Source organism: Canis lupus, chromosome 16 (genome assembly GCF_003254725.2).
Source record: "Canis lupus dingo isolate Sandy chromosome 16, ASM325472v2, whole genome shotgun sequence".
Lineage (NCBI taxonomy): Eukaryota > Metazoa > Chordata > Mammalia > Carnivora > Canidae > Canis > Canis lupus.
This window is the reverse complement of record NC_064258.1, coordinates 47,817,365-47,840,191: the sequence shown is the minus strand read 5'-3', so window position 1 is coordinate 47,840,191 and position 22,827 is coordinate 47,817,365. Positions and strand designations below refer to the sequence as shown.

At 39.7% G+C, this 22,827-nt stretch overlaps 1 protein-coding gene and 1 long non-coding RNA gene across 3 annotated transcripts; one reads left to right on the top strand and one right to left on the bottom strand.

The window, feature by feature from the left end:
* The first annotated feature begins 235 nt into the window (after nt 1-235).
* LOC125752651 (uncharacterized) lies at nt 236-6,117 on the top strand. The gene is made up of 2 exons (XR_007402666.1): nt 236-1,170; nt 5,895-6,117. It is a non-coding gene; the product is annotated as an uncharacterized LOC125752651 (long non-coding RNA).
* On the bottom strand, nt 5,844-22,798 carry RWDD4 (RWD domain containing 4). Of its 2 annotated transcripts, XM_049094935.1 has the most exons (8): nt 22,511-22,773; nt 19,872-19,945; nt 19,177-19,257; nt 16,217-16,326; nt 15,978-16,125; nt 13,728-13,845; nt 10,473-10,661; nt 5,844-7,668 (listed from the first exon to the last, which is right to left on the bottom strand). In XM_049094935.1, the coding sequence occupies exons 3-7, from the start codon at nt 19,255-19,257 to the stop codon at nt 10,570-10,572; spliced, it is 549 nt and encodes a 182-aa protein (XP_048950892.1). In that variant the 5' UTR covers nt 19,872-19,945; nt 22,511-22,773; the 3' UTR covers nt 5,844-7,668; nt 10,473-10,569. The 2 variants fall into 2 exon arrangements, with proteins under 2 accessions (XP_048950892.1, XP_048950891.1); XM_049094934.1 differs by lacking the exon at nt 19,872-19,945 and having other exon boundaries at nt 22,511-22,798.
* Between the last annotated feature and the right edge of the window lie 29 nt (nt 22,799-22,827).

Genomic DNA, 22,827 nt, shown 5'->3' with positions numbered 1-22,827 from the left:
ACTGACAGGAGCAGGTGCCAGCTCCTTACCACCTTAATTCCTGTGGCTTGAAAGATGTTTTACTAACCAGTAGAACTAATCTCACTTTATTACCCTTCTTTTTTTTTTTTCAGTATTTCTTTTAGCTATTCCAGTAAATTTAGTTTTCTATAAGGACTTCAGAATAAACTTGTTTCTTTTATTTTTATTTTTTTAAAAAGATTTTATTTATTTATTCATAGAGACACACAGAGAGAGGGAGAGAGAGAGAGAGGGGGGGGGGCAGAGACACAGGCAGAGGGAGAAGCAGGCTCCATGCAGGGAGCCCGATGCGGGACTCGATCCCGGGTCCCCAGGATCATGCCCTGGACTGATGGCGGCGCTAAACCACTGAGCCACCTAGGCTGCCCTGTTTCTTTCTTTTTAAAAATCCAGTTACAATATCACTGAGATTACCTTAAATTTAACGAATAATTGAAGGAGAATTAATATGTCTATCAGTGTTTTTTTTTGCAATTGCTCAGGCCAAAAACTTAAGAGGACTCATGTTTGATGCACGTCTGTCTCTCCCACATCCTTTATCCATCTATCAGCAAATCCTGGCAACAGTTCTATAAATATAAATATAAATATAAATATAAATATAAATATAAACATATTATTTATATAAAAATCCAGAAACTGGTCACTTCTCACCCATATCCCCCACCTAGTTCACACCACCACCACCATTTGCCACCCACGTTTCTGTGATGGTTTCAGAACTGGTCTCCCTGCCTTCCCTCTTGCTTCAATTTATTCTCAACCCAGAAGCCAGAACAAACCATTCAAACATGAGTCAGATCACCCCCACTCCTCTGCTCCTCATGCTTTACACAATGGAATATTATTCAGCCACGAAAAAGGAAATCCTTCCATTTGGGATGACATGGATTGACCTTCAGGGCATTATGCTAAGTAAGAGAAGTCAGACAAAGAAAAGGAAGTACTGTACGATCACTTGCAGTTAGAATCTAAGAGAGTTGACCTCACAGAAACAGAAAGTAGATTGGTGGTTGCCAGGGGTAGGGGTGGGGGATGGGGATGCGGAAGTGTTGGTCAAAGGGTGCAAACTGCAGGTTCTGGTGAATCTCATGGACAGCATGATGACTATGGTTCGCAATCCTGTATCATGTACTTGAAAGTTGCTAAGTGAGTAGATCCTAAATGTTCTCACCATTCACACACCAAATAATTATGTGAGTTGGTGGAGGTGTTAACTGATCATATTGTGGGAATCATTTTGCAACAGATAAGTGTCTCAAATCATCATGCTGTACACTTAGAACTTCCACAATGTTATGTCAATTATACCTCAATAAGGCTGGGGAGTGGGAGGACGCCCTCTACAGGCTTTCTACTTCACTGAAAGTTAAAAAACAGACGGAGCACAGATCTGAAGGTGAACGAGTTAACCATGTAACTATCTGAGGGAAGGAAAGAGTCCTGGGCAGAGGCAAGAGCCAGAGCAGAGGCCCTAAGACAGGAACATGGTGGAGAGTCTTGGAGCTGAGGTTACAGACAGCAGCAGACCACACACAGGGGTCCTGTGGGTCAGTTTAAGCTAAAAATTTTGAAAGCAGTTACTTATGTGGGGTGGGAATTGGGATAGAAGGAGTGTGGCAGAGAGACTTGCCTTTAACGTTAAAAATCTTATATGACAGGGTGCCTGGGTGGCTCAGTAGGTTAAGCATCTGCCTTCAGCTCAGGTTCTGATCTCGGGGTCTTGGGTTCGAGCCCCACATCGGGCTCCCTGCTCAGTGAGGAGCCTGCTTCTCCCTTTGCCTGTTGCTCCACCTACTTGTGCTCTCTCTCTCTCCGTCAAATAAATAAATAAAATCTTAAAAAAAAAAAAGCCTTGTAGAACTATTTGACTTCTCAAGGTATATGTATGACTTTGATAAAAATAAAAAGTTAATAAAGAATTTTAAAACACTGACATACAAAAGAAAAATATAGAAACTAAGGGAAAATCTTGACAGATGGCATTTGTCAGCATGTAGTGGGAGTTACGCTTTTCTCTTAGCAGATGGATGGACATTCTTATAACCAAACTCCGTGATTTCTCAGTTATCATGATTTTAAATAACACCCATCGATTTAAATTTTTATCTTTGAGCAGCCCCTGGAAGGTAAGGGATATTTAGTCAGTGTCTTCAGCATTTAGCAAGTGAAATGGCAAACTGACAAATTCTAGATTTTGTGATCTTCAGAGAAATAGAAATGGAAAAGGAAAGAAAGGTTTCAACAGTATTTCTTTTCTTTCACTTTCATTTTTATAAAAAAATCACATTAGTGGGCAGAATGTGAAACACGTGTGATTTTTAAGAATGCAGAACAGATCATGAAAAGAATGTAGACATTGATTGTTTGCTTCCACTGACACCTCAGAGGGATTAACATTTCTCAGGACGTGGGGGCCAAGCCGTGGCAGGTTCATTCACAAGCAAGGTGGGTAGTTGAGTGACTCCGAACACCCACTGCCCTCGGAGAAACAGAGTCTTGCCTGGCACCAGAAGCAGGAGAAATGCAGTGCTGGAGCACACAGCAAGGAGAGCTGCACAGACTTGTCTTCCTGCAATTGCACGCGTTCAATGAAAACCTCTCCCCTCACCTTTCTGTATTCGAAAAACTGTCATCATAGGACAATTTTCAAGGTGAATTTCTAACCATTTAATTGCAAAGCAAAAATGTTTTCATGTGTGTTTTTCTCCCCCACTGTGGAGTTTCCTTTTATAAATTGCATTCTCTTTTGTTAATGAAAGGACTAAACTGGACATAGAGATGGCTTGCTGCCTAAAATACCAAGAATAGTGTCCCAATAGGCCAAAGCTTTGCAGGAGCCACAGAAAATTAATGCTCCAGAAGCCCGCAGAGAGGCACGCAGGGTTACTTACAGATTCCTGGGTGCCAGCAGCAACAAATAGGGGAAGGCGAGGGTGGGAATGTTTCCTGTTTTAGCACCACCATCAGCCTATTACAGCAATTCATTTTAAAGACTAGATGTACATAGTAAGCCCAGGAAGCAAATGATTATTCCTCTAGAAATGGTGGGAAAATAGGACTAAGTTTCTTATATTTGGTTCTAATCAGTAAGAAATGAAAGCTGTTAAAATTATTTACCGTAGATTCAGGCATTAGCGCTTGCAGATCCTCATGCAAGTTCCTCAAAAGCTGTCATGTAGATGGTAGCTGTACCTGTGGGGAGCTTGCACAGCATACCGAGTAGGATCACCATGTTCTATGCCTGAAAATAATGTAACATTGTGTATCAACTAGACTTGAATTTTTAGAAAAAGTATTAAAAATTTTCCCAAAAAATTCTGAATGATAAATAGAAAAAATATATAAGCATTTAGCATATAAAAGACCCAGTCCCTAGAACTCCCAACAGGGGGAGCTCTTGGAACTCTCTCAGGGTTGGAGGGACGGTTGTGCACCATAGTAAATGTATTTTTGAATCTGAAAGTAATTATAGATTTTTTAAAAATCTGCTGATATTATAGGTAAGTCCTACATACCACTCACCCAGTTTCCCATATTGTTAACATCTTATTATGTTTATAAAAGCTAAGAAAACAGCATTGATACATTACTATTATCTTAAAAAAACCCCACCCGTCATGCAAGAATTTTCATTACAAATCTACAAAGTCATTAAAAGAACCTACCCTAAAAACAAACAAACAAACAAACAAAAAACCCTACCCTAAATTAACATCTTGCTTCCTTCCCATTACTACTCAAGGTAGCTCTATTTCATTGGTCTTTAGGGATAATGCAAAATCAACGATAGATAAATGCGGTTAATACTTTGAGAGGCACATTTTGTGCTTTTAAAAATTAAGTCGTTATAAAATTTGTACCACATTGTGTATGTTCTGACCAGTGCCTTTCAAACTTTTTTTCGCTATTACTCTTTAAGAAATAAGTTTTATACAGTATCTGCACATACATACCCCAAACCAAAACAGGGGTCACACACACTCGAAGACCCTTACAACGACATGTGATACACACTGGTATTTTCCATTGAATTCTGTTCTCTTCCATTCCATTAGGAAAATTGCTGGTAAAGACCCCCAGTTTCTTCATTAGTGGATCATAAAAAAAAAACACCCCACTTTAGATCGTTGATCAATTTCTTACTATTTTGTTCCATAATTAAAAACACCAAAATTTAGAATCCTAGGTTACCAGATAATCCCTACTAGATAATGCCTCGTGTTCTGTTTTTATTCTATGGCACATGTAATGACAAAACAAATGTTATTATATTGCCATGATTTCTAAATTTACTATTTTTAAAGCTATCATAGACAACCCTCTGGAAACACTGGCCAAATCCTTGTCATAACTGGTCTCTACTGAAACAAGGTCCGGGGAGGCACAGGCACAGGTATCAAGCAGAACTTTTTGAAAGCTCCAATCACCCAGCTGCCCTAAAATGGTGGGGTCTGTGAAGACATAATGCAGATAGATTCTTAGGTTACAATCGAAAAGAGAGAAAATCCAAAAGTGCAGATTTAGTACCATCTTCCTTCCATAGGAGACTTCATATTTGCTGAAGCACACTTTGCAAGTAGTACTTGTTTTCATCTGTAGCTTTAATTTCGATTATTTTACTTTCGAGAAGTTCTATTTGGTTCTTTTCCAAACCTGCTTGATGAGTTTTCCTTTTTTTTTTTTTCCCCACCACCCTTGAGTTTTCCTTTTTTTTCAGATTTTATTTGACAGAGAGCCAAGGGAGAGCAGAAGGGGGGCAGGGGGAAGGGCAGAGGGAGGGGGAGAAGCAGGCTCCTTGCTGAGCAGAGAGCCCGACTTGGGGCTCCATCCCAGGACCCTGAGATCATGACCTGAACCAAAGGCAGACGCTTGAAACGACTGAGCCACCCAGGTGCCCCTGCTTGGTGAGTCTTAACAGTTTCTTAGACTCAATTCCTCTTAACATCAGAGTCTGTGTCACATCAATATATCCTTGAAATGCTTATTCCCCGAAGCTTCCCTGCAGCAGGCTGTCGCAATGTCCTGCTGCCACGGACTGTGGCTTTTGACTGTGAGCGTACATTCCAAGCATTCCATGTGCAGGGCTTTCTTTGGAGGTCTGGCTTGAAGGTGGGTTGATACGTGGTCATTTCAACTAGTTGCCCAGAGGCTCTATCCAGTTGGCCCCACTTAATTTTTATTTTAGTTTTTAAGTAATCTCTACACCCGACCTGGGACTTGAATTTACAACCCCGAGATCAAGAGTTGCACGTTCTACCGACTGAGGCAGCCAGGTGCCCAGTTGGTACCAGTTTAAACTAAAATCCTGGCTTGAGGGGCATTTTTTTTTAAAGATCGCTCATATGGGGCAGAATTTTTTTTTTTTTTTTTTTTTTTTTTTTTATGGGGCAGAATTTGAGCTGAAATCCAAGTGTGATGTAAGCTGTTGTGAGAGTACATGTACATATGTTTACATTTCAGCCCTCCATGGAGAACCAAAGTTCAAGACAGGAACCCTCCCTGGTTGGGGGCCTCATGCATGCAGCCTCATGCATGCTGTGTGAACGTGTGTGTGACTGCGTACCCTGGGTTGATCCGAGACTTCATCTGTCTTCTGGATCCCTTGATACTAAAAACTGAAGCTGTCCCTAAATTTTTTAGACTCTGGGTATGACTTACCTTGTCAGGTCATTAAAATAGTGTTTTCTGAATTCAACATCTTAAACAGTTTTGAGTAGGAGGGTACAACTTAACACCGTATGTCTGTACAAATTTGAAACATCAATTCTCTCTCAATCGATTTGAAATAAAGCGCAGAAAAACCACTATGAACCACTATGTGTAATTCAGGTTTTATTGCTTATTAATTATGTCATTCCATACAATTTTAGGTAGACAGACTGAGAAAATATACTGGGAGCGTTAAAGAGATGATGGCAATACAGATGAGGATGTTCAAGTGTGTTACAGAAGGTGGTCAGAGGCACCACTGCCACCATCACCCCCAAAATTTGTACATTTAATATAAAAAGAGTAAAAATAGTTCATTGGCATTTAACTAGCATTATTCTTTGTCATCTCTGAACCACAATAAGCCCGAACAATTTCAGAATTTTCAGAGCAAAACACGGTTTGTTCACTAGCAGATGCAGTGGTTTCAGTTTAAAAACAAGCAAACAAGTCAACACAACTTAAACCACGTACACAACCCCAAAAACAAATGTTGGCATGTTCCGGTGGTCTTGAATTTCAATGTTACTGTTAGATTAGTTCAAGATAAAAAATGTGATTCAGCTTTTGAAAATCAGATTACACTTCTTCACCGTAATTGTTTTTACTATGTAATTCAAACAATTTCAATGAGCCTACTGTTAACCCAGGAAAAGCCACAGATACAATTCAAACTGCTCTTATGCTAAGGACATGTCTTGGGAAGTTTTTTAAGTCTTTAAAAACTCAGACCCAAGCTGCACAAGTATAAATGGAGGAACCAACAGTCTACCCTTCTAGATAGAGCAGCAGTTCTTAGGGTTTTCAAGCCAGGGAGTAAACGCAGTCACTGAAAATCACACATGTCAGTAACTTCCTGGTTACAGGACACTAATAGTTAACCTTATACACGATGAAAAAAAAACAAAATCAATCCTGCACTATGATTCAGCATTTGAAAAACTTCTATGTCTATTTCTATGAAGATGCTCAGGGTGAGAAATCTGTGTGGATATACTTGAAAAGAAGTAAGACTTGAAACGTGGTTTTATGTTAAACCATTGAGAAGATCTCTGTTACCAGATAACCACAAACACACAGTAACAGATAAACAGGAATTTATTAAAACCATTGTCTCCAACAATACAAAAATTAAATATTAAGGCATCTTTGACTCCCATCTTGGTGTATGCAGCAAAGAGAAATGTTTTCAATGGGAACCAACACTTCTGTTCAAATGCTTTCGAACGTATTTGGCAGATTTGTTTTTATATCCTCCTACTCCACATACAGCTGGAAACTCTCATTGCCAAGTATGACCCAAATGAAGGAAAAAGTATAAACAGATACTTGTTTATTAAAAAGTAGTTCACTCTTGAAAAATAAAAAGGAACTATAAAGAATGGTATGTATAAAGCTCAAATACTAGTATTTAAATTTCTCTGAAGCAATTTATGCTTCAGTAATTGAGAGAAAGAAGAGATGAAGACTTCACTAAGATGAGAAGTCTTAATATGGATCATGCCGCAGAATAACTGTTCACTCAATATTCTCCACTGGGATGAGAGTTTCAAAAAGGCTTCCTGCTCCTTTAAAAAATATCACATCCACTAGGATAAGATCATATAAACTCACATTGATTATTTATTATTTCCCATTTTGTCCATTTACAAAGCTCAACCATCTTCAAAAATAATGCTAAACGGTAACATTTCACCTTTTATTAAGGCAAGTTTGTGAAAATAATTTAATACAACCAGATCTCTTCATGAACTTTCAGCTTAAAACATTTTTTACATAAGAAACATACAAAAAAATTCTGTTTTATAAAAAGCCACCTCAATAGCAGAAAAGAGTAATGAAGGATTTTGAACCCAGTTTACTTTTTAAAGGATGCTCTTCTCTTGTCTTCAATTCCAAGTACTATTCATCATCTTTAGAGCCAGTTTTGCTTAACTACAAAAAAAAAAAAAGATAAAAGACATAGTCAACAAAATTAAGCTATCATATTATCTGAATTCATTATTTTCACTTAATATAAAAGAAACATATTTATGGTTGATAGAACAACAAACAGATAACAAAGTTCATGTAACTTATACCATCTACAGCTTTCACCATATTTAACTACTTTTTAACTTCAGGCTCAGCTACTCTAGGATTCTTTAAAAATACAACCTCAATAGAGCAAGGGGGGGAAAATCCCTCAAAGCTTTCCAAGAAATAAATTGGAACCAAGAATATATGAAAGGTACCACTTATAAAATGAATGACATTCTATTTTTGTTTTCTATCAATAAACTCTTGAAATTAAAAAAAAAATTGTGGCTAAAAAAACTACAAATGAACAGTTCTAAAAATGGGATAAAAAATTTTTTTGAAAGATTTTATTTATTCATGATAGTCACAGAGAGAGAGAGAGAGAGAGAGAGAGAGAGAGAGGCAGAGACACAGGCAGAGGGAGAAGCAGGCTCCATGCAGGGAGCCCGACGTGGGATTCGATCCCGGGTCTCCAGGATAGCGCCCTGGGCCAAAGGCAGGCGCTAAACCACGGCGCCACCCAGGGATCCGTGGGATAAAAATTTTAAATTGAAGGTCTTTTCTGATAAAAATCTATAGAACTTAGCAAATGGCAGAGAGGGAAGTTCCTAAAGAACACACAAGCAATTCTGACTAAAGACCCAGCCAAGAAATCCAAGTTGAAGCCAAACCCTGAGGACCTCAGAGAAATGTGGGAAGCTGTGAAAAGCAGAAACTGCTAATGTTCTTGAACATTGAGGCCCCAGCTCCTCTTCCCACTTTGATCATCTTAAAGAGCTTTTTTTTTTTTTAATTTACGTTATACCTACTGCATTTGAATTGAAAACTGAGAAATTGAATTCATGTAAAAGTAACAATAAACTCATTCATTACATGATAACTGAGTAACATTTCTTAAATGAAAAGCTGCATTTTCTAAAACAAACTCATAAAACTTAATGTGAAGAATAGGAGTGTTTTACATTTTTTGTGAACTTCCTTATTACCAAGGTCCACAGAAGACAGCTGGGTTTTTGCAAATCTGCTTCTACAGTTATGCTGGTATAATGGAAAACAGCTAACAAGGACACAGTATGAGTACGAAGAACAAGCTGAGTTAATATAAAAATGCACATACTTAGATTCTAGACCTACTCACTACCTTAAAAATTCTGGAGAATACAAGAATATAAAAGCACACATTTTATTAGTGCTCTAACAGAAGAGAATTAGTGATGGCATCATCACACTTCATGGAACCTCTGCTAAACACCACCGTTCACTTGTGGGAGAATGAAGAAAAAAGGCAAAGGACACCTTAATATTATGATGTAAATAGTTTTGACCTTGCAGACCCCCAGAGGGCCTCCAGGGTCTCCCAGGGATCCCAAGATCACACTAGGAAACTACCAGCTTAGGGTAGCAGATTCTGAGTCTGGACCACACCTCCGTGGTAACTTCCCTCTTAAAAACAGCTTCGCCTGTCTCCCAAGATGACTGGATTTTTTAAATCTTAATTTCTATTTCTTGAAATTTTGATTTATATTAACAAGGACTCTATGAAAAACAAGCAGAAAACTAAATTTCTGGAGTTAGGGAAGGAGAAGCACCATCTATCTTTGGATTAATCACATTACTTTTTGAGCCTGCGTGGAAAAGACACACTCTCACTGTGAAGCCTGAAGCTGGAAGCACTTGAAGGAGGGAAACAACTTAGCTGGTGAGGTACACACATGCATACCTAAGGACAACATGGTGTACCCATCAGGCTGACCATACACAAACATCCCGAATGTGGCGGCCCTCTTGTCCAGGAAGCGGACAAGAAATACTGCTCCTTTATTCCAACTGTGTTTGGTTCCCTAATCCCAGGTTATATTTTTCTACTAGATTCTAGAAGCACAAATGATGATTTTAAATAGTTTGTATGGTAAAGGTCTCCCATGGCCCAGACAGCTGACTTCAAATAAACTTTAAGAATGTTCTGCTTAGGGCAGCCCCGGTGGCGCAGCGGTTTAGCACCGCCTGCAGCCCAGGGCATGATCCGGGAGTCCCGGGATCGAGTCCCACGTCAGGCTCTCTGCATGGAGCCTGCTTCTTCTTCTGCCTGTTGCTCTGCCTCTCTCTCTCTCTTTCTTTCTCTCTTTCTAAGTAAATAAAATCTAAAAAAAAAAAAGAATGTTCTGCTTATAAATACCCAGATTTGTGGGTCCCGGTTAAAGTCTTAATCTTTAACTCCCCTCAGATCATATTAATGACTTCTCACAGCAGTCCTGGCACTAATTGGCATGCAAAATTCATCTTGTGAAGTCCTACAAAGAGGATTAACTAAGCCTCACTTTAATATATGGGAAGCTACAAATAAGAAAAAATATTGAGAGCAGTTGGCAAAAAACTTTGAAGTGAAAAGTAAACAACTTTAAGAGAAACAGAAATCCTTCTTGACAATGGTGGGGAATCTTCATCTAGGGTTTGTCTTTAAAACAAAAAACAAACAAACAAAAAAACCCCACTAATTTCCACTAAGAAATCAAGCATTGCTTCCTAGGATGAATACTACGAATCACAGGCATTTTCATTCTTCAGATGCACTTATATAAACAGTTGTACATTATTGTACTTATAACTTAGATTCACAGATTTTTCCTTATTTTTTTAAAAAAAGAAAATCTAATGCTGAGGTTGTAGGAAAGAATATTTCAAAATATTCTTGTAGTGAAAGATACTTCAAAAATACTTACATGCTGCAGTAGAAAAGGAAATACGCATCCCAGCAAAATTCAAAGGTTGAGGTGGGAAAGAAATGAAACATATAAATTTCGTTATTTGATGGCGGACTTATAACAATTTTTTGAAGCCCAGAAGAGAAGTGTTATATACCTTCACCACGTCCACCCAGTTCCATCCTCGAGGAAGTTCTCCTTTGTGATCTGGAGGATAAAAATGGTAACTTTATTTCTAAGACCAAGCAATAATTTTTATAGTAATCAATACTCTACTACTAAATCAGCTTTTATAGACTATCCTGCACAACAAATAGATTAAAATCTTAAATCCTGCATTTTCAAGCTGGAAAACTAGTTTATCATCATTGTGAACTGGAAGCACCATTCTCCTGGGGATACTTGCAAAGTAATTCATATGTACTCCCTTTTCATATTTACCCTATTGCCATTCCTGGTGAAATCTGGTATTAGGGAAAAAACATAGAAGTGAGGTGGAAATGCTAGGAAGAGGAACTAATCAATTTATTAATTTCATGCACTTGTACAATTTTACCGCTTTTTTAAGGTCTCATATTATTTAAGCAAGAAACTGTGTTACTTTACTGCTTCATGAGGGTTTTTACACTACGAAGCTGGGTTCAAGCCAAGAGTTCTTTTAAATCAAGGTCTGGCCAAAGATACAAATGCAATGAAACGCCGGGACACCTGCACCCCGATGTTTCTAGCAGCAATGGCCACTATAGCCAAACTGTGGAAGGAGCCTCGGTGTCCAACGAAAGATGAATGGATAAAGAAGATGTGGTTTATGTATACAATGGAATATTACTCAGCTATTAGAAATGACAAATACCCACCATTTGCTTCAGCGTGGATGGAACTGGAGGGTATTATGCTGAGTGAAGTAAGTCAGTCGGAGAAGGACAAACATTATATGTTCTCATTCATTTGGGGAATATAAATAATAGTGAAAGGGAAAATAAGGGAAGGGAGAAGAAATGTGTGGGAAATATCAGAAAGGGAGACAGAACGTAAAGACTGCTAACTCTGGGAAACGAACTAGGGGTGGTGGAAGGGGAGGAGGGCGGGGGGTGGGAGTGAATGGGTGACGGGCACTGGGTATTATTCTGTATGTTAGTAAATTGAACACCAATAAAAAAAAAAAAAATAAAAAAAAAATAAAAAAAAAAAATAAATCAAGGTCTGGCCTTGAGACTAAGAGGTATCCTGGCCCACTTATTAGTAACCTTTGTGGTCTGATATAATAGTATTTAATCTAACATTGTTTATAATCTGGCAGGACCTTAATCTGTTGAGAGTGCTTGAAAACAAACTCATACTTTATATATATAGCTTACAAAGTAATTTCATTCTTATAACAGAATATTCAAACTTGAAGAATAATATAAAAATGTTTTAATTTAAAAAGGCCTGATTTCCTTTATGCTTGATATATTTACATATATTTCATTTTATGAAATCTTTAAAATCGACATTCAAAACCCATACATTAATTTTACACAAGGAAGACTAACCTATTGATTCCTTTTTTTTTTTTTAAAGGTCAGTTTATTTATTCATGACAGACATGGGGGGAGGGGGGAGAGAGATATAGGCAGAGGGAGAAGCAGGCTCCATGCAGGGAGCCCGATGTGGGACTCGATTCCGGGTCTCCAGGATCACACCCTGGGCCAAAGGCAGGCACTGAACTGCTGAGCCACCCAGCAATCCCCTAACCTCACGATTCTTATAAGACAGAAGCAGTATTAGTATTACTGGGCCTCAATCCTAGATGCTAATGTCTCTTTTCTCCATGCCAATAAAAATTTTATCTCATTGTTTACTGGTTATAAGGAGCATGGGGGCAGATCACCAATTTCATTAAGTAAAACTTACCCACACAGTACCATCATGGTCCCATTAAAATTTTATTTAGAGTACAAGCTCCAAATCACAAAATCTTCTACCATAATTATAAAGAGAATGCCTTTTAATTGGGCATCATAAAAAAATGGAGATGGGGAAATGATAAAGGGAATGATCATACGTCATTGTTTATGAAAGCAACAGTTAATGAACTGACAAAAATGCTACAGCATTAAAAAAGATTAGCCAAGTTCTAGAAAACGGATTGCAATGGTTGACAATTCACTGCTTCAGTGTTCATGCTTTACTGCTGCTTTGACATTAGGTATAATGGATTCCCAGATTTTTAATTTCACAAACCATTACAACTTCAAAAGTGTATTTTGAGGGCCAACATGGGGTTGCTATCTTTTCATTCTGCCACGTAGGACATTAAACAAAACATAAACCAAAAACTTGCCATCACTTTATAAAAGAAAGGGTATTATTTTAAACTTCCTCACCAAAGTAAAAGGATCAGTTCCTTTCTTTTTTTTTTTAAATAAGTTTATTTTTTATTGGTGTTCAATTGCCAACATACAGAATAACACCTAGTGCTCATCCCGTCAAGTGCCCCCCTCAGTGCCCGTCACCCATTCACCCCCACCCCCCGTCCTCCTCCCCTTGGATCAGTTCCTTTCAATAAAGGGCAGCTTGTAACCTTATACCAAGAACATACACACATTCAGACATAAATATGCATGGATACTTTTGTGTATGTATAAATAAATATATACATTTCCTTAACTGGAAAAAAAGTTTACAGACTGATACCAATTTGCAAATTTTTAAATAGTGAAATCAAATATTATTGGTGATATGAGCTGGGATTTATAACTCTCTTTTGAAGGTCCATAACAAAATGACTCTGGTTTAGGAGACACAGAATTTATATTCTTAAATCTTATTCTAATTGTATAAATAAATCAACTACAGACAAAAATTATGTTTATTGTCCTAAAATCTAATGGTATACCAGACTTCATTTCAAATGAAAGCTGTAGTTCAAAAAATTTTTAGAAATACACATATCTGCCATGGAGGTAAACAAATAGGAAAATCCCAAACATGTCAGAAAGGGTATAAGTAGGACACATTTTGTATGCTATTCTACTATTTTCCAACCTAAAGACTCATTCTATAGTTATTTTGCCACTCAGTTACCTTCTCCTCAAATGGCTATCTCTCGTGATAAAGTGGTAGTATATATTTTCAACATACATTTGTGACCTAACACAGTGTCTGATCGAAGTGTTCCAGGAACGAAGAGTAAAGAACTACTCTTCTAAACCGAAATATACTTATTAAACCCTCATATTATACTAAAAAGGAACCCATTTATCTGTTATAAAAAAAATAAACACAAACCTGTTTTATCTGCCAGCTTACGTTTCTGGGCTTTTGAAAGCTGTTCTTTTTTGTCTTTTTTCTTACTCGATGGGGCTGTATTAGGAGTTTCAACGGAGATGATACTGCTTATGGGGATCTAGAAAAAAGCAAATAATTCCTATACTGATGCCTTAGAACTTACTGAATTATACTAAATATGTCTACATCCTTCAGTGAGTTGACAATTTTTAGATACGTGAAGCAAAAGAATCCTGTATTATAATACCCATTTATTAGATCAGGTGCCATTAGTACATTTTTTTTTTTTTTTTTAAGATTTTATGTATTTATTCATGAGAGACACAGAGGGAGGCAGAGACACAGGCAGAGGGAGAAGCAGGCTCCCTATGGGGATCCTGATGCGGGACTTGATCCCAGGACCCTGGGATTATGAACTGACCCAAAGGCAGACACTCAACCACTGAGCCATTCAGGTGCCCAGCACATTGATTTTATTCTCAGAGTTCCCACAGAGGGACTTGCATAATGTCAGTTCAACTGTTGTAACCAGCTCTCTGAGAAAGAAGACCTGATATCAGCATTATGTTGAAGCCCTGAAGTTCTAAGGTAATTTTACAATTCAGTTAATTTGCTTTATTTGGAAATTTTTTTTTTTTTTTTAAATTTTTATTTATTTATGATAGTCACAGAGAGAGAGAGAGAGAGGCAGAGACACAGGCAGAGGGAGAAGCAGGCTCCAGGCACTGGGAGCCCGACGTGGGATTCGATCCAGGGTCTCCAGGATCGCGCCCTGGGCCAAAGGCAGGCGCCAAACCGCTGCGCCACCCAGGGATCCCTATTTGGAAATTTAAATGTCTTTAGAAAAATCACAAGTGTCTACCTATAAAACCCTGGTTCCCTGAAGAAAGGAAGAAAAATATTTTAGGGGGCGCCTGCATGGCTCAGTCAGTTAAGTATCCAACTCCTGATGTCAGCTCAGGTCATGATCTCAGGGTTGTGAGATCAAGCCCAGTGTAAGGCTTGGAGCTCAGCGCAGAGTCTGTTTGAGGTTCTTTTTCCCTCTCCGTCTGCCCCCGCCCTGCACATGCGTTCTCTCTCCATAAATAAATAAAATCTTAAAAAAAAAAAAGAGAAATATTTTAATTTAGATTCATGTAGTCAGAGTGTAATAGACAAAATTTTAAATGCTTACTAGGTGCCCAGCACTGGTGTGGATGTTGTATATACAGTACTCATTTGAGCCTTACTACAATCTTAGGACATAGATACTATTATAATCCCTGTTTTACAAATGAAACCCAGCACCCTTTCCCTCTACCAAAAAAAGTCACACAGTAAGTGTGCAGTGAGGCTTTTCAGGGCCATGCAGTCTGGCCCATAGTCCACAAGCTTTGCTACCACCTTCTGCTGCTTCTCTAGCTGCTCTCAGTGCTCTCCTGTGTTCCTGTCAGGAATGTGGAAGCCAGAACTGCTCAAGGACAAGACACACAGCCTCTGCTCTCAAAAAGCTTCCTGCTTGGTTCACAGAGTCAACAGACTCTGACCATGCGAAGTCTTTTAGGACATGACCTGGTGCAAAGGGGTCTAATGCACAGGTGCCTATGATCATAAAAGATGATGATTTCCTAAAATACGTTTAGAAGTAAAATTGTTTTTTCCCATTAAAGTCTCTTTAAGCTGGCACTCTTTAGGTTCAAAGTGAACTGTGACAGTACTATTCACAACTAAAGAAGGCTCATGAAGAAAGTAATTTCAAATGTATTTTAGGACTATGTGAGAAATCCTCCACCTGAGCTTTATGAAGACATTAAATAAATGTAAATATTTGGTTCAACAACATCTCAGTTTTGGAGGGCACATTAAGTATTTTAGTCCTTTTTTATTTTATTTTTTAAAGATTTTATTTACTCATGAGAGACACACAGAGAGAGGCAGAGACACAGGCAGAGGGAGAAGCAGGCTCCCTGCTGGGGGCCTGATATGTGGGACTCAATCTCAGGATCCTGGGATCATGACCTGAGCCAAAGGCAGACACTCAACCCCTGAGTCACCCTGATGCCCCAAGTCTTATATGAAGGGTAAGATCTAGAGGATTTGATTTCATTTTTAAAGTTAAATAAACACTAAGAAATCTAAAATTCACTCTTCTTATTTTAGCTCAAATGTAATTCATTTAAAATTTAACACAAAATTTCCTTCCAATTTAAAAAAATAATAACTAGTAAAGATGAATTAGTGGAGTGAAACCAATTCAAAGCGCGAGCTCACCGTAGAATTCACAGGCTGGTGATTCTCCATGAACTGCTCTTTATTGTCCTTGGCGTACTCAAACAACGTGTAGGTCATGGCAGTCCCGAGATTGACCTCTACCGCTTCCTGTAACTTGGCTAATATGCTCTGCTTTACAGCCGATGATCTACAATGCACAAGAAGTATACCGCTGAGAGACACATGAGAGATAGCATTACCAAAGGAAAGAAAACCAATGAAAACAGAACATTACTCACATGGTGTTGTTAAAAAAAGCGTTCATAGATATAATTGGAGGTGTTTGGGGATATGTTTCTGTCCAGGAAATCTCTATTAAGAAGGCTTTGGGATCACCATTTTCACCTATCTGAAGAAAAGGGAAATCTTAGGCTTGTAAAAAGTGATACAAAGACAGAATATTTAATTATAACTTTTAAAATGATGAATATTGCTGATGCTCATGATCAGATTGGACACGTAATACTCTGAAAAGTTCAGGGTCCAGGCTAAGACTTGGCAGGGGGTGAGAGCTGTATTAATAATAGAGTCTGACTTGATGTCCATGGCCTGTCTCTCCAACCAGCCCGCCAGCTTTTTTCAGTATCAAGACTGTCTTACATATATTTTTGTTTTCATCAAAGCTTTTGGAGGACAAAGACAAGACATCAATTGTGGAGGATAGAAAGAGAACGGAGAAAAATAATAATCCACCAACTTGAAAGACCTAATCTTGCTCTAAGTTTTCTAATTGCTAAATCAGAAGAGGCGTTAAGAACAAGTAATTGATATGCATTAGCACAATCTCAAGAGATCAGAAAATGAAATGTAAAATTGAGAGAAAGAAGAAAAAGGTGAAGAGATAAGGTTTAGGAATACCTTAGGCTGCGTGAGAACTTTGAGGATCTATCCTGTTTGCAACCTTCAAGTATGCAATATAGTATTATTAACTAAGGTCACCATGCTGTAAATTACATCCCTCTGACTTATTTTTTTTTTTTATAACTGGAAGTTTGTTATTTTTGACTCTCTTCCCCTGAATAATTTAAAGATGTCTTTTCTATTTTCTTTCTTTTTTTTTTTTTTTTTGCTCTCCCCAACTTTTTATTTAAGACACCTTTTTAGAAAGATTTTATTTATTTGACAAAGAAGGAGAGAGAGCACAAGCAGGGGGAGCAGCAGAGGGAGAGCAAGAAACAGGATCCCCACTGAGAAGAGAATCTGATGTGGGGCTCGATCCCAGGATCATGGCCTGAGCTGAAGGCAGACACTTAACTGACTGAACCACCCTGGCCCCCGTTTGAAACATTTTAATCTCAGAGAGAAACTGGAATAGGAGAGCCCTCACTGACATGTATCTTATTTACAAAATACCTTTGCTTCCATCCACTTGTCATTCTCTCCTACAGAATCACTTCCTCCCCTCCCCCAAAGAGACAACGAGAGTGACTCTTTTTTTTTTTTTTTTCCTTTGGTTTTTGTTGAACTATTTGAAAATAAACGATGAAACATCCTTAAATACTTATGGGGTAAAGTATTCTAAGAGAATCAGAATCCTCTATTAACAATACTACCATTGTCACACCCAAGAAATTCAACATGGATACAGAGACATTATCTAATTCATTAATCCATCTAAAAAGTTTTCCATTCACATTGAAAGTGTCCTTTAATAAATCACCTCCTCAACCCCACTGAGGTTCATGGATTACATTTGGTTGTCATATTTCTTTATTCTGCTTTTATTTAGAACAATCCCCAGCCACCCTGCCTACCTTTTAATCTTTCATGACAAAAAGAATCTAGGCCACTTTTCTTGTATAATGGCCCCAGATCAGGACTGATTGTTTCCTGCACTCCAATTGGGATTTAATATTTTGGTAGGGACACTATACAGGTGATGTGGATTCATTCCTTTAGCATCATATAAGGAAGCACATAAGATCTCCTGGAACCATCAATGGTTATACTTAGCCTTGATCACTTGGTTAAGGTGATACTCTTCAAAACTCTTCAAAGTTAAGGTACCTCTCCCATTTTGTAATTAACAAGTAATCTTTGGAGTGACACTACAAAACCTGGTGAATATATTGTTTTTCAACAACTTTTCAACCAAAAGGTTTTAGCATCCATTTATGAGCCTTGCCTGAAATGATCAACATGCTGGTGGTTGTAAAATGGTGATTTTTCTAATAAAATTATGGAATGATTCATGAGTCAGCATCTCATCCTTGCATGGGGTGATCCTAATCTCCTCTGTAATATTTTTAATATTTATTTTTTAGATAATAGCAATAGATTAAAATTTTTTTTCACCCCAAACCATGACTTGATTCTATCTTGTTCTATCCATGGATTCACCTTTACTCTCCAACCAATAAGTTTTTATTCTCTCCCCCTCACCTTCAATCACAAGACACACCAATAGAAGATGAAGCTTAGAAATTATGTTCAATAAATGTAGGGACGTGTTGATATACACCTACGTAAGTCGATGACATAATCAGTTTATTGCCTGTGTTCCAAATACGGAGATAATGAAAAAGTGATAAAAGTAACTTGCTTCATGCAATCACTAAGTCCCTACTCAAGGTGTGTGGAGAAACAAGGTGCCCATGTCTCTTACAGTACTAGGTACAGAAGATATAAAAATAGAGGTAAGATGGTTCTTGTCTTCAAGGGGAGCAGACATTTAGGTAACTCGCTAAATTGTGGCATGATTAGAAGTCTAAAAGTGATCAAAGTATGAAGAAACAGGGAATGGCCAATTCTGCTTTGAAGTCAAGGGAGAGCTAGGAGACTAGACCCAAACATGTCACAGAGGAGCCTGGGTTAGGCAAGCTTGGAATAGAGATGTGGATTTTAACTCTAGTACTTGTCAGCACCAGCTGGGAAAGCTTGGAAGTTATGATTGAGAGATTCTATCTTTAAGATTAGAAGGCAAGAAACTTTCTTCCATTTCTAACATTTGATAATTCTGCAACAATAAAAACAAGCTCATCTTAGTTTTTAAAAGTTTCGGCATTGTTTTCAAAAGTTAAAAACAATTGATGTTGTGGTGATGAGCTTTCATTCAAATGCTTCAGAAAAACCCGAAAATGTAATACAATTAAACCATTAAATTTAAATAACAAAATCGTTTAAAAAGTAAGAGCATTTTTAGCAAGCTTCCATCTTTTCTAGCAAAGTTGTAAGGGCTCTTCTTCATGTCATGTCTTACCCTATATTGAAATGAAACGGGACTCAATTCCCGGAAACTTTCATCCCCTTCATAAATAGAACGTAGGGCTTCCAGTTCCATCTGAAAAAAAAAAAAAAAAAAAAAGATTCAGATGAGTTTTGTTTGGTGGTATAAATGGATTAGAAATAGAGGATCTTTACTTTCTGATTCAAGCTCACTCAACTATGTAAAACTTAGCTACCTTATATGGCCCTTGATGTTTATAACATGGGTATATAATGTATGTAACATATGCGCCTAGAGTAACACAACAATAATACTAATACTACTTTAAGATGATGTGCCAGGCACTCCTAAGCATATCACAGGACACTATCTCACTAATTCTCACATCAATCCTATGAAGAGTATCTTATTTTCTCCAAGGAGGAACATAAGAGTCTGTTGAAAGCAACTCTAGAGCACGTGTCCTTGATCACTCTGCTAAAGAGCAGCCTGGGGTGGAGAGAATATTAAACTTGGAGATGAGAAATACAAACCATAGTAACTCCCCACTATTCACATGTATTATTTATATTTTTAATCCTTCCCACAGAATGATGTGAAACTTGAAAAAACACATAACAAAAAGAACTTTAAAAAATAAAAATGATGGTTAGAAAAATGTTTGACAAGGATCTATCCAAGATGGAAAAAAAGGGACTGCAAGAGGAAATGTAACTAATGGTCCTTGCCTGGAAATATTTCTAGAACACCACGGGCTGACAAATGAGAAGACTCAATCTCTGTTGTGATTGCTGATGAATGCCTGAGAAGAGAAGCAAAGGCAATACTTGGGTACAGGTTTTAGTTTTTAGGTGCACATGATGCATTCTACAAACTAAAGACAGACAAAATTTTAGAACAGACTATTATTAATAGAGAAATAGTTCATGGGGGCCTAGGAGGATAAAGAGCAGTAGTCCCTAAGCCTTGGCAGGCATTTGAAAACCAAGATAAATGTAAGCAGGCTTTCTTAGAGAAGATAACTTTGATGGTACATCAAGGAAGGGCACAGAACAGTCTACCTGGGCTTCTCTTGCTACCTTCCCATGGAAAAAAAATACAGTTCAAGTGGATTTCAGAACAATCAAGATTAGATTAGAAAGAGCCACCTTACGCAAAATATAGTGTTACTTCTCCCGCCCTTAAACCTTTCCTGTATTTTAACTAATGAGTAGGACAGGAACAAAATTGAAGGCAGGGTTATGAAACTGATGAATGAGAATTTGAGGGGACGGTGAATCATGCTGGTGGCACAAAAAGAATTCAAAATGTCCTTGAAAAACCATATAACGAGATGAAATTTTACAAGTAAGTGGAAGAACTTTCGATCCCTAAACATACAAATAGAGGATGAAAAACAAATTGCCTTGTACAGAGTACTTGAAAAGCTGTAACTGACAATAACTGTAGAAAACTGATGCTACAATTTTATTTTATTATTTTTTTTTAAGATTTTATTTATTCATGAGAGACACAGAGAGAGAGAGAGGCAGAGACTCAGCCAGAGGGAGAAGCAGGCCCCATGCAGGGAGCCCCATGTGGAACTTGATCCCAAGTCTCCAGGATCAGGCCCTGGGCTGAGGGCAGCGCTAAACCGCTGAGCCACCCGGCTGCCCCGATGCCACAGTTTTAAAACAGGACATAAACTTATAATCTGTCCGCAGACACACGATTCCAAGACTATAAAGGAACAACAACAAAAATGGACATATGGAAAAATGCCAAAAGGAATCATTTAGTATGAGAAGAGGACACCTGAAAACCTGGGCAGAGGACTGATTTCAAAGACCTGAAAATCAGTCATGTGGAGGAAGAGACGGAATTATACTGTTAAAATGAAGATCCCTAGAAGAAGGGGAGGTGGGTGACTGGGTGACGGGCATTAAGGAGGGCACATGATGAGATGAGGATTGGGTGTTACACTGTATATGCTGGCAAATTGAATTGAAATAAAATCTAAAAAGAGGATGCTGCATAAACAACAAAACATAAAACAAGATCCCTAGGCCTCATGGGAATTCCAATTCAGTAAACCTGAGGTACAGTGCAGGCACCTGCTTTTCTCACAACCACCCAGATGACTCTAAGGCAGTGCTCCATGGGCCAAACTTTGAGAAACAGGACGTTACAACGCTTCACTGTAAGAGCTCGTTGGTGCCTGGACTCAGAAACTCACTTAGCAAGAACAGTTTAGAAGGGATTTCAGAGATCGACCAGCTTGCTGGACTTGGGGTCCTTTTAACTTCGATTCCAGGGATCCCATCACATCTAAAAGGGCTGACTTGCAGGGCAGCCCGAGGGGAAGGGCTCAGCCGTTTAGCGCTGTCTTCAGTCCAGGGCCTGGGCCTGGAGTAGCAGGATCGAGTCCCACGTCGAGCTCCCTGCACGGAGCCTGCTTCTCCCTCTGCCTGTGTCTCTGCCTCTCTTTCTCTCTCTGTGTGTGTGTGTGTGTCTCTCATGAATAAATAAATAAAATCTTAAAAAAAAATAATAAAAGGGCTGACTTGCAACAGACATTTTCTAAACCGAGAGTGAATTACTCATCCAGCAGACCTGGATGCTTGTCCTGATTCTACCCCCGTGCTCCCTGTGCAGCCCCGCAGCGTTCACTTTACCTATGCAAACTCTCCTCCTTCACCTGTGCGCATTACACACTTAGACGGTCCCCCTGGAGCTGACCCATATCATTCCCCTGACCAAAGGATTCGGTGTCAAAGTGGCAGTCCTCGAGAAAACACGTGGGGCACAAACCATACGGTGCCGCCGCCGGTTGCACGTATGCTCAGAACAGACTTCCTCTCCCCTGGACAACTAAGTCCCAGATGGAGACGCGATCCCAACAAACAAAAAAGGAAAAAAAGGGCCAGACACGGGGGGCCGCGAAGTGTCATTCTTTTCCTCCCCCCCAGGAAAACTGAACTCTCCCCCTACCTGCCAATAGATTTTTAAAATGTACAGGTGGATCAGATTCCAGGCAGCTTCGCTCAGGACCTAAGCGCTAAATAAGAACAGTGGGGATTGAAGGCGAGCCAGGAGCCCTGGGTCGCCTACCAAGGACACCCGTCGTCTGTCCTATTAGGGAGGCGCGGGGCCACCCGCCCACCCCGCACCCCGCAGCCCCGGGGTTGCAACACCGAAGACAACAGGGGAGGCGGAGGCGGAGGCGGACCCTTCCCGCGCCCGCCCGCCCGGCCTCTCCCCCAGGGGCAGGCTCGCTCCGCCGCAGGGGCGAAGGCACGTGCGGGGCCGCGCGTTCCGGCGTCGGCTCCCGGCCGGGCCTCCCCCGGGGCCAGCGCGGGGAAAGGGGCGTCCAGCCAGCGGGACTCACCTCCTGGTCCTCGTTGGCTCCCATCGCGCCGGTCGGGGGACGCCCCCCCACCCCCGGAGGGCGTTTGCGACGGCGAGACAGCGAGAGCAGCGTGGGCGGCCCCGACCCTTCCTCCGCGCTCTCCGCGCCCGGGGGCTGCGGGAGGCACACTCCTCGCACCGCGGACAGAGCACGGCGCGCCACCCGGGCCTCCGGGCAGCGCGAAGCCGCCTGCGGGGCGTCTGTGGGCGGGGAGCCTCAGGCCGCCGAGGGTGGGGCGCCGGCGCCGCACGGCAGCAGCCGAGGCTCCGCCTCCTCCCGCTTCTCGCTTCTCCTAT

Bases quoted from the DNA above. Each gene is read 5' to 3' on its own strand.
- RWDD4 (XM_049094934.1), bottom strand. From the start codon at position 22,534: ATGGGAGCCAACGAGGACCAGGAG. The intron at 13,846-15,977 runs GTGAGCTCGCGC...GCTTTTTTCTAG, and splicing joins ACCAGCCTGTGAATTCTACG to ATCCCCATAAGCAGTATCAT. The intron at 10,662-13,727 runs GTTTGTGTTTAT...TTTATCCTCCAG, and splicing joins TAAGCTGGCAGATAAAACAG to ATCACAAAGGAGAACTTCCT.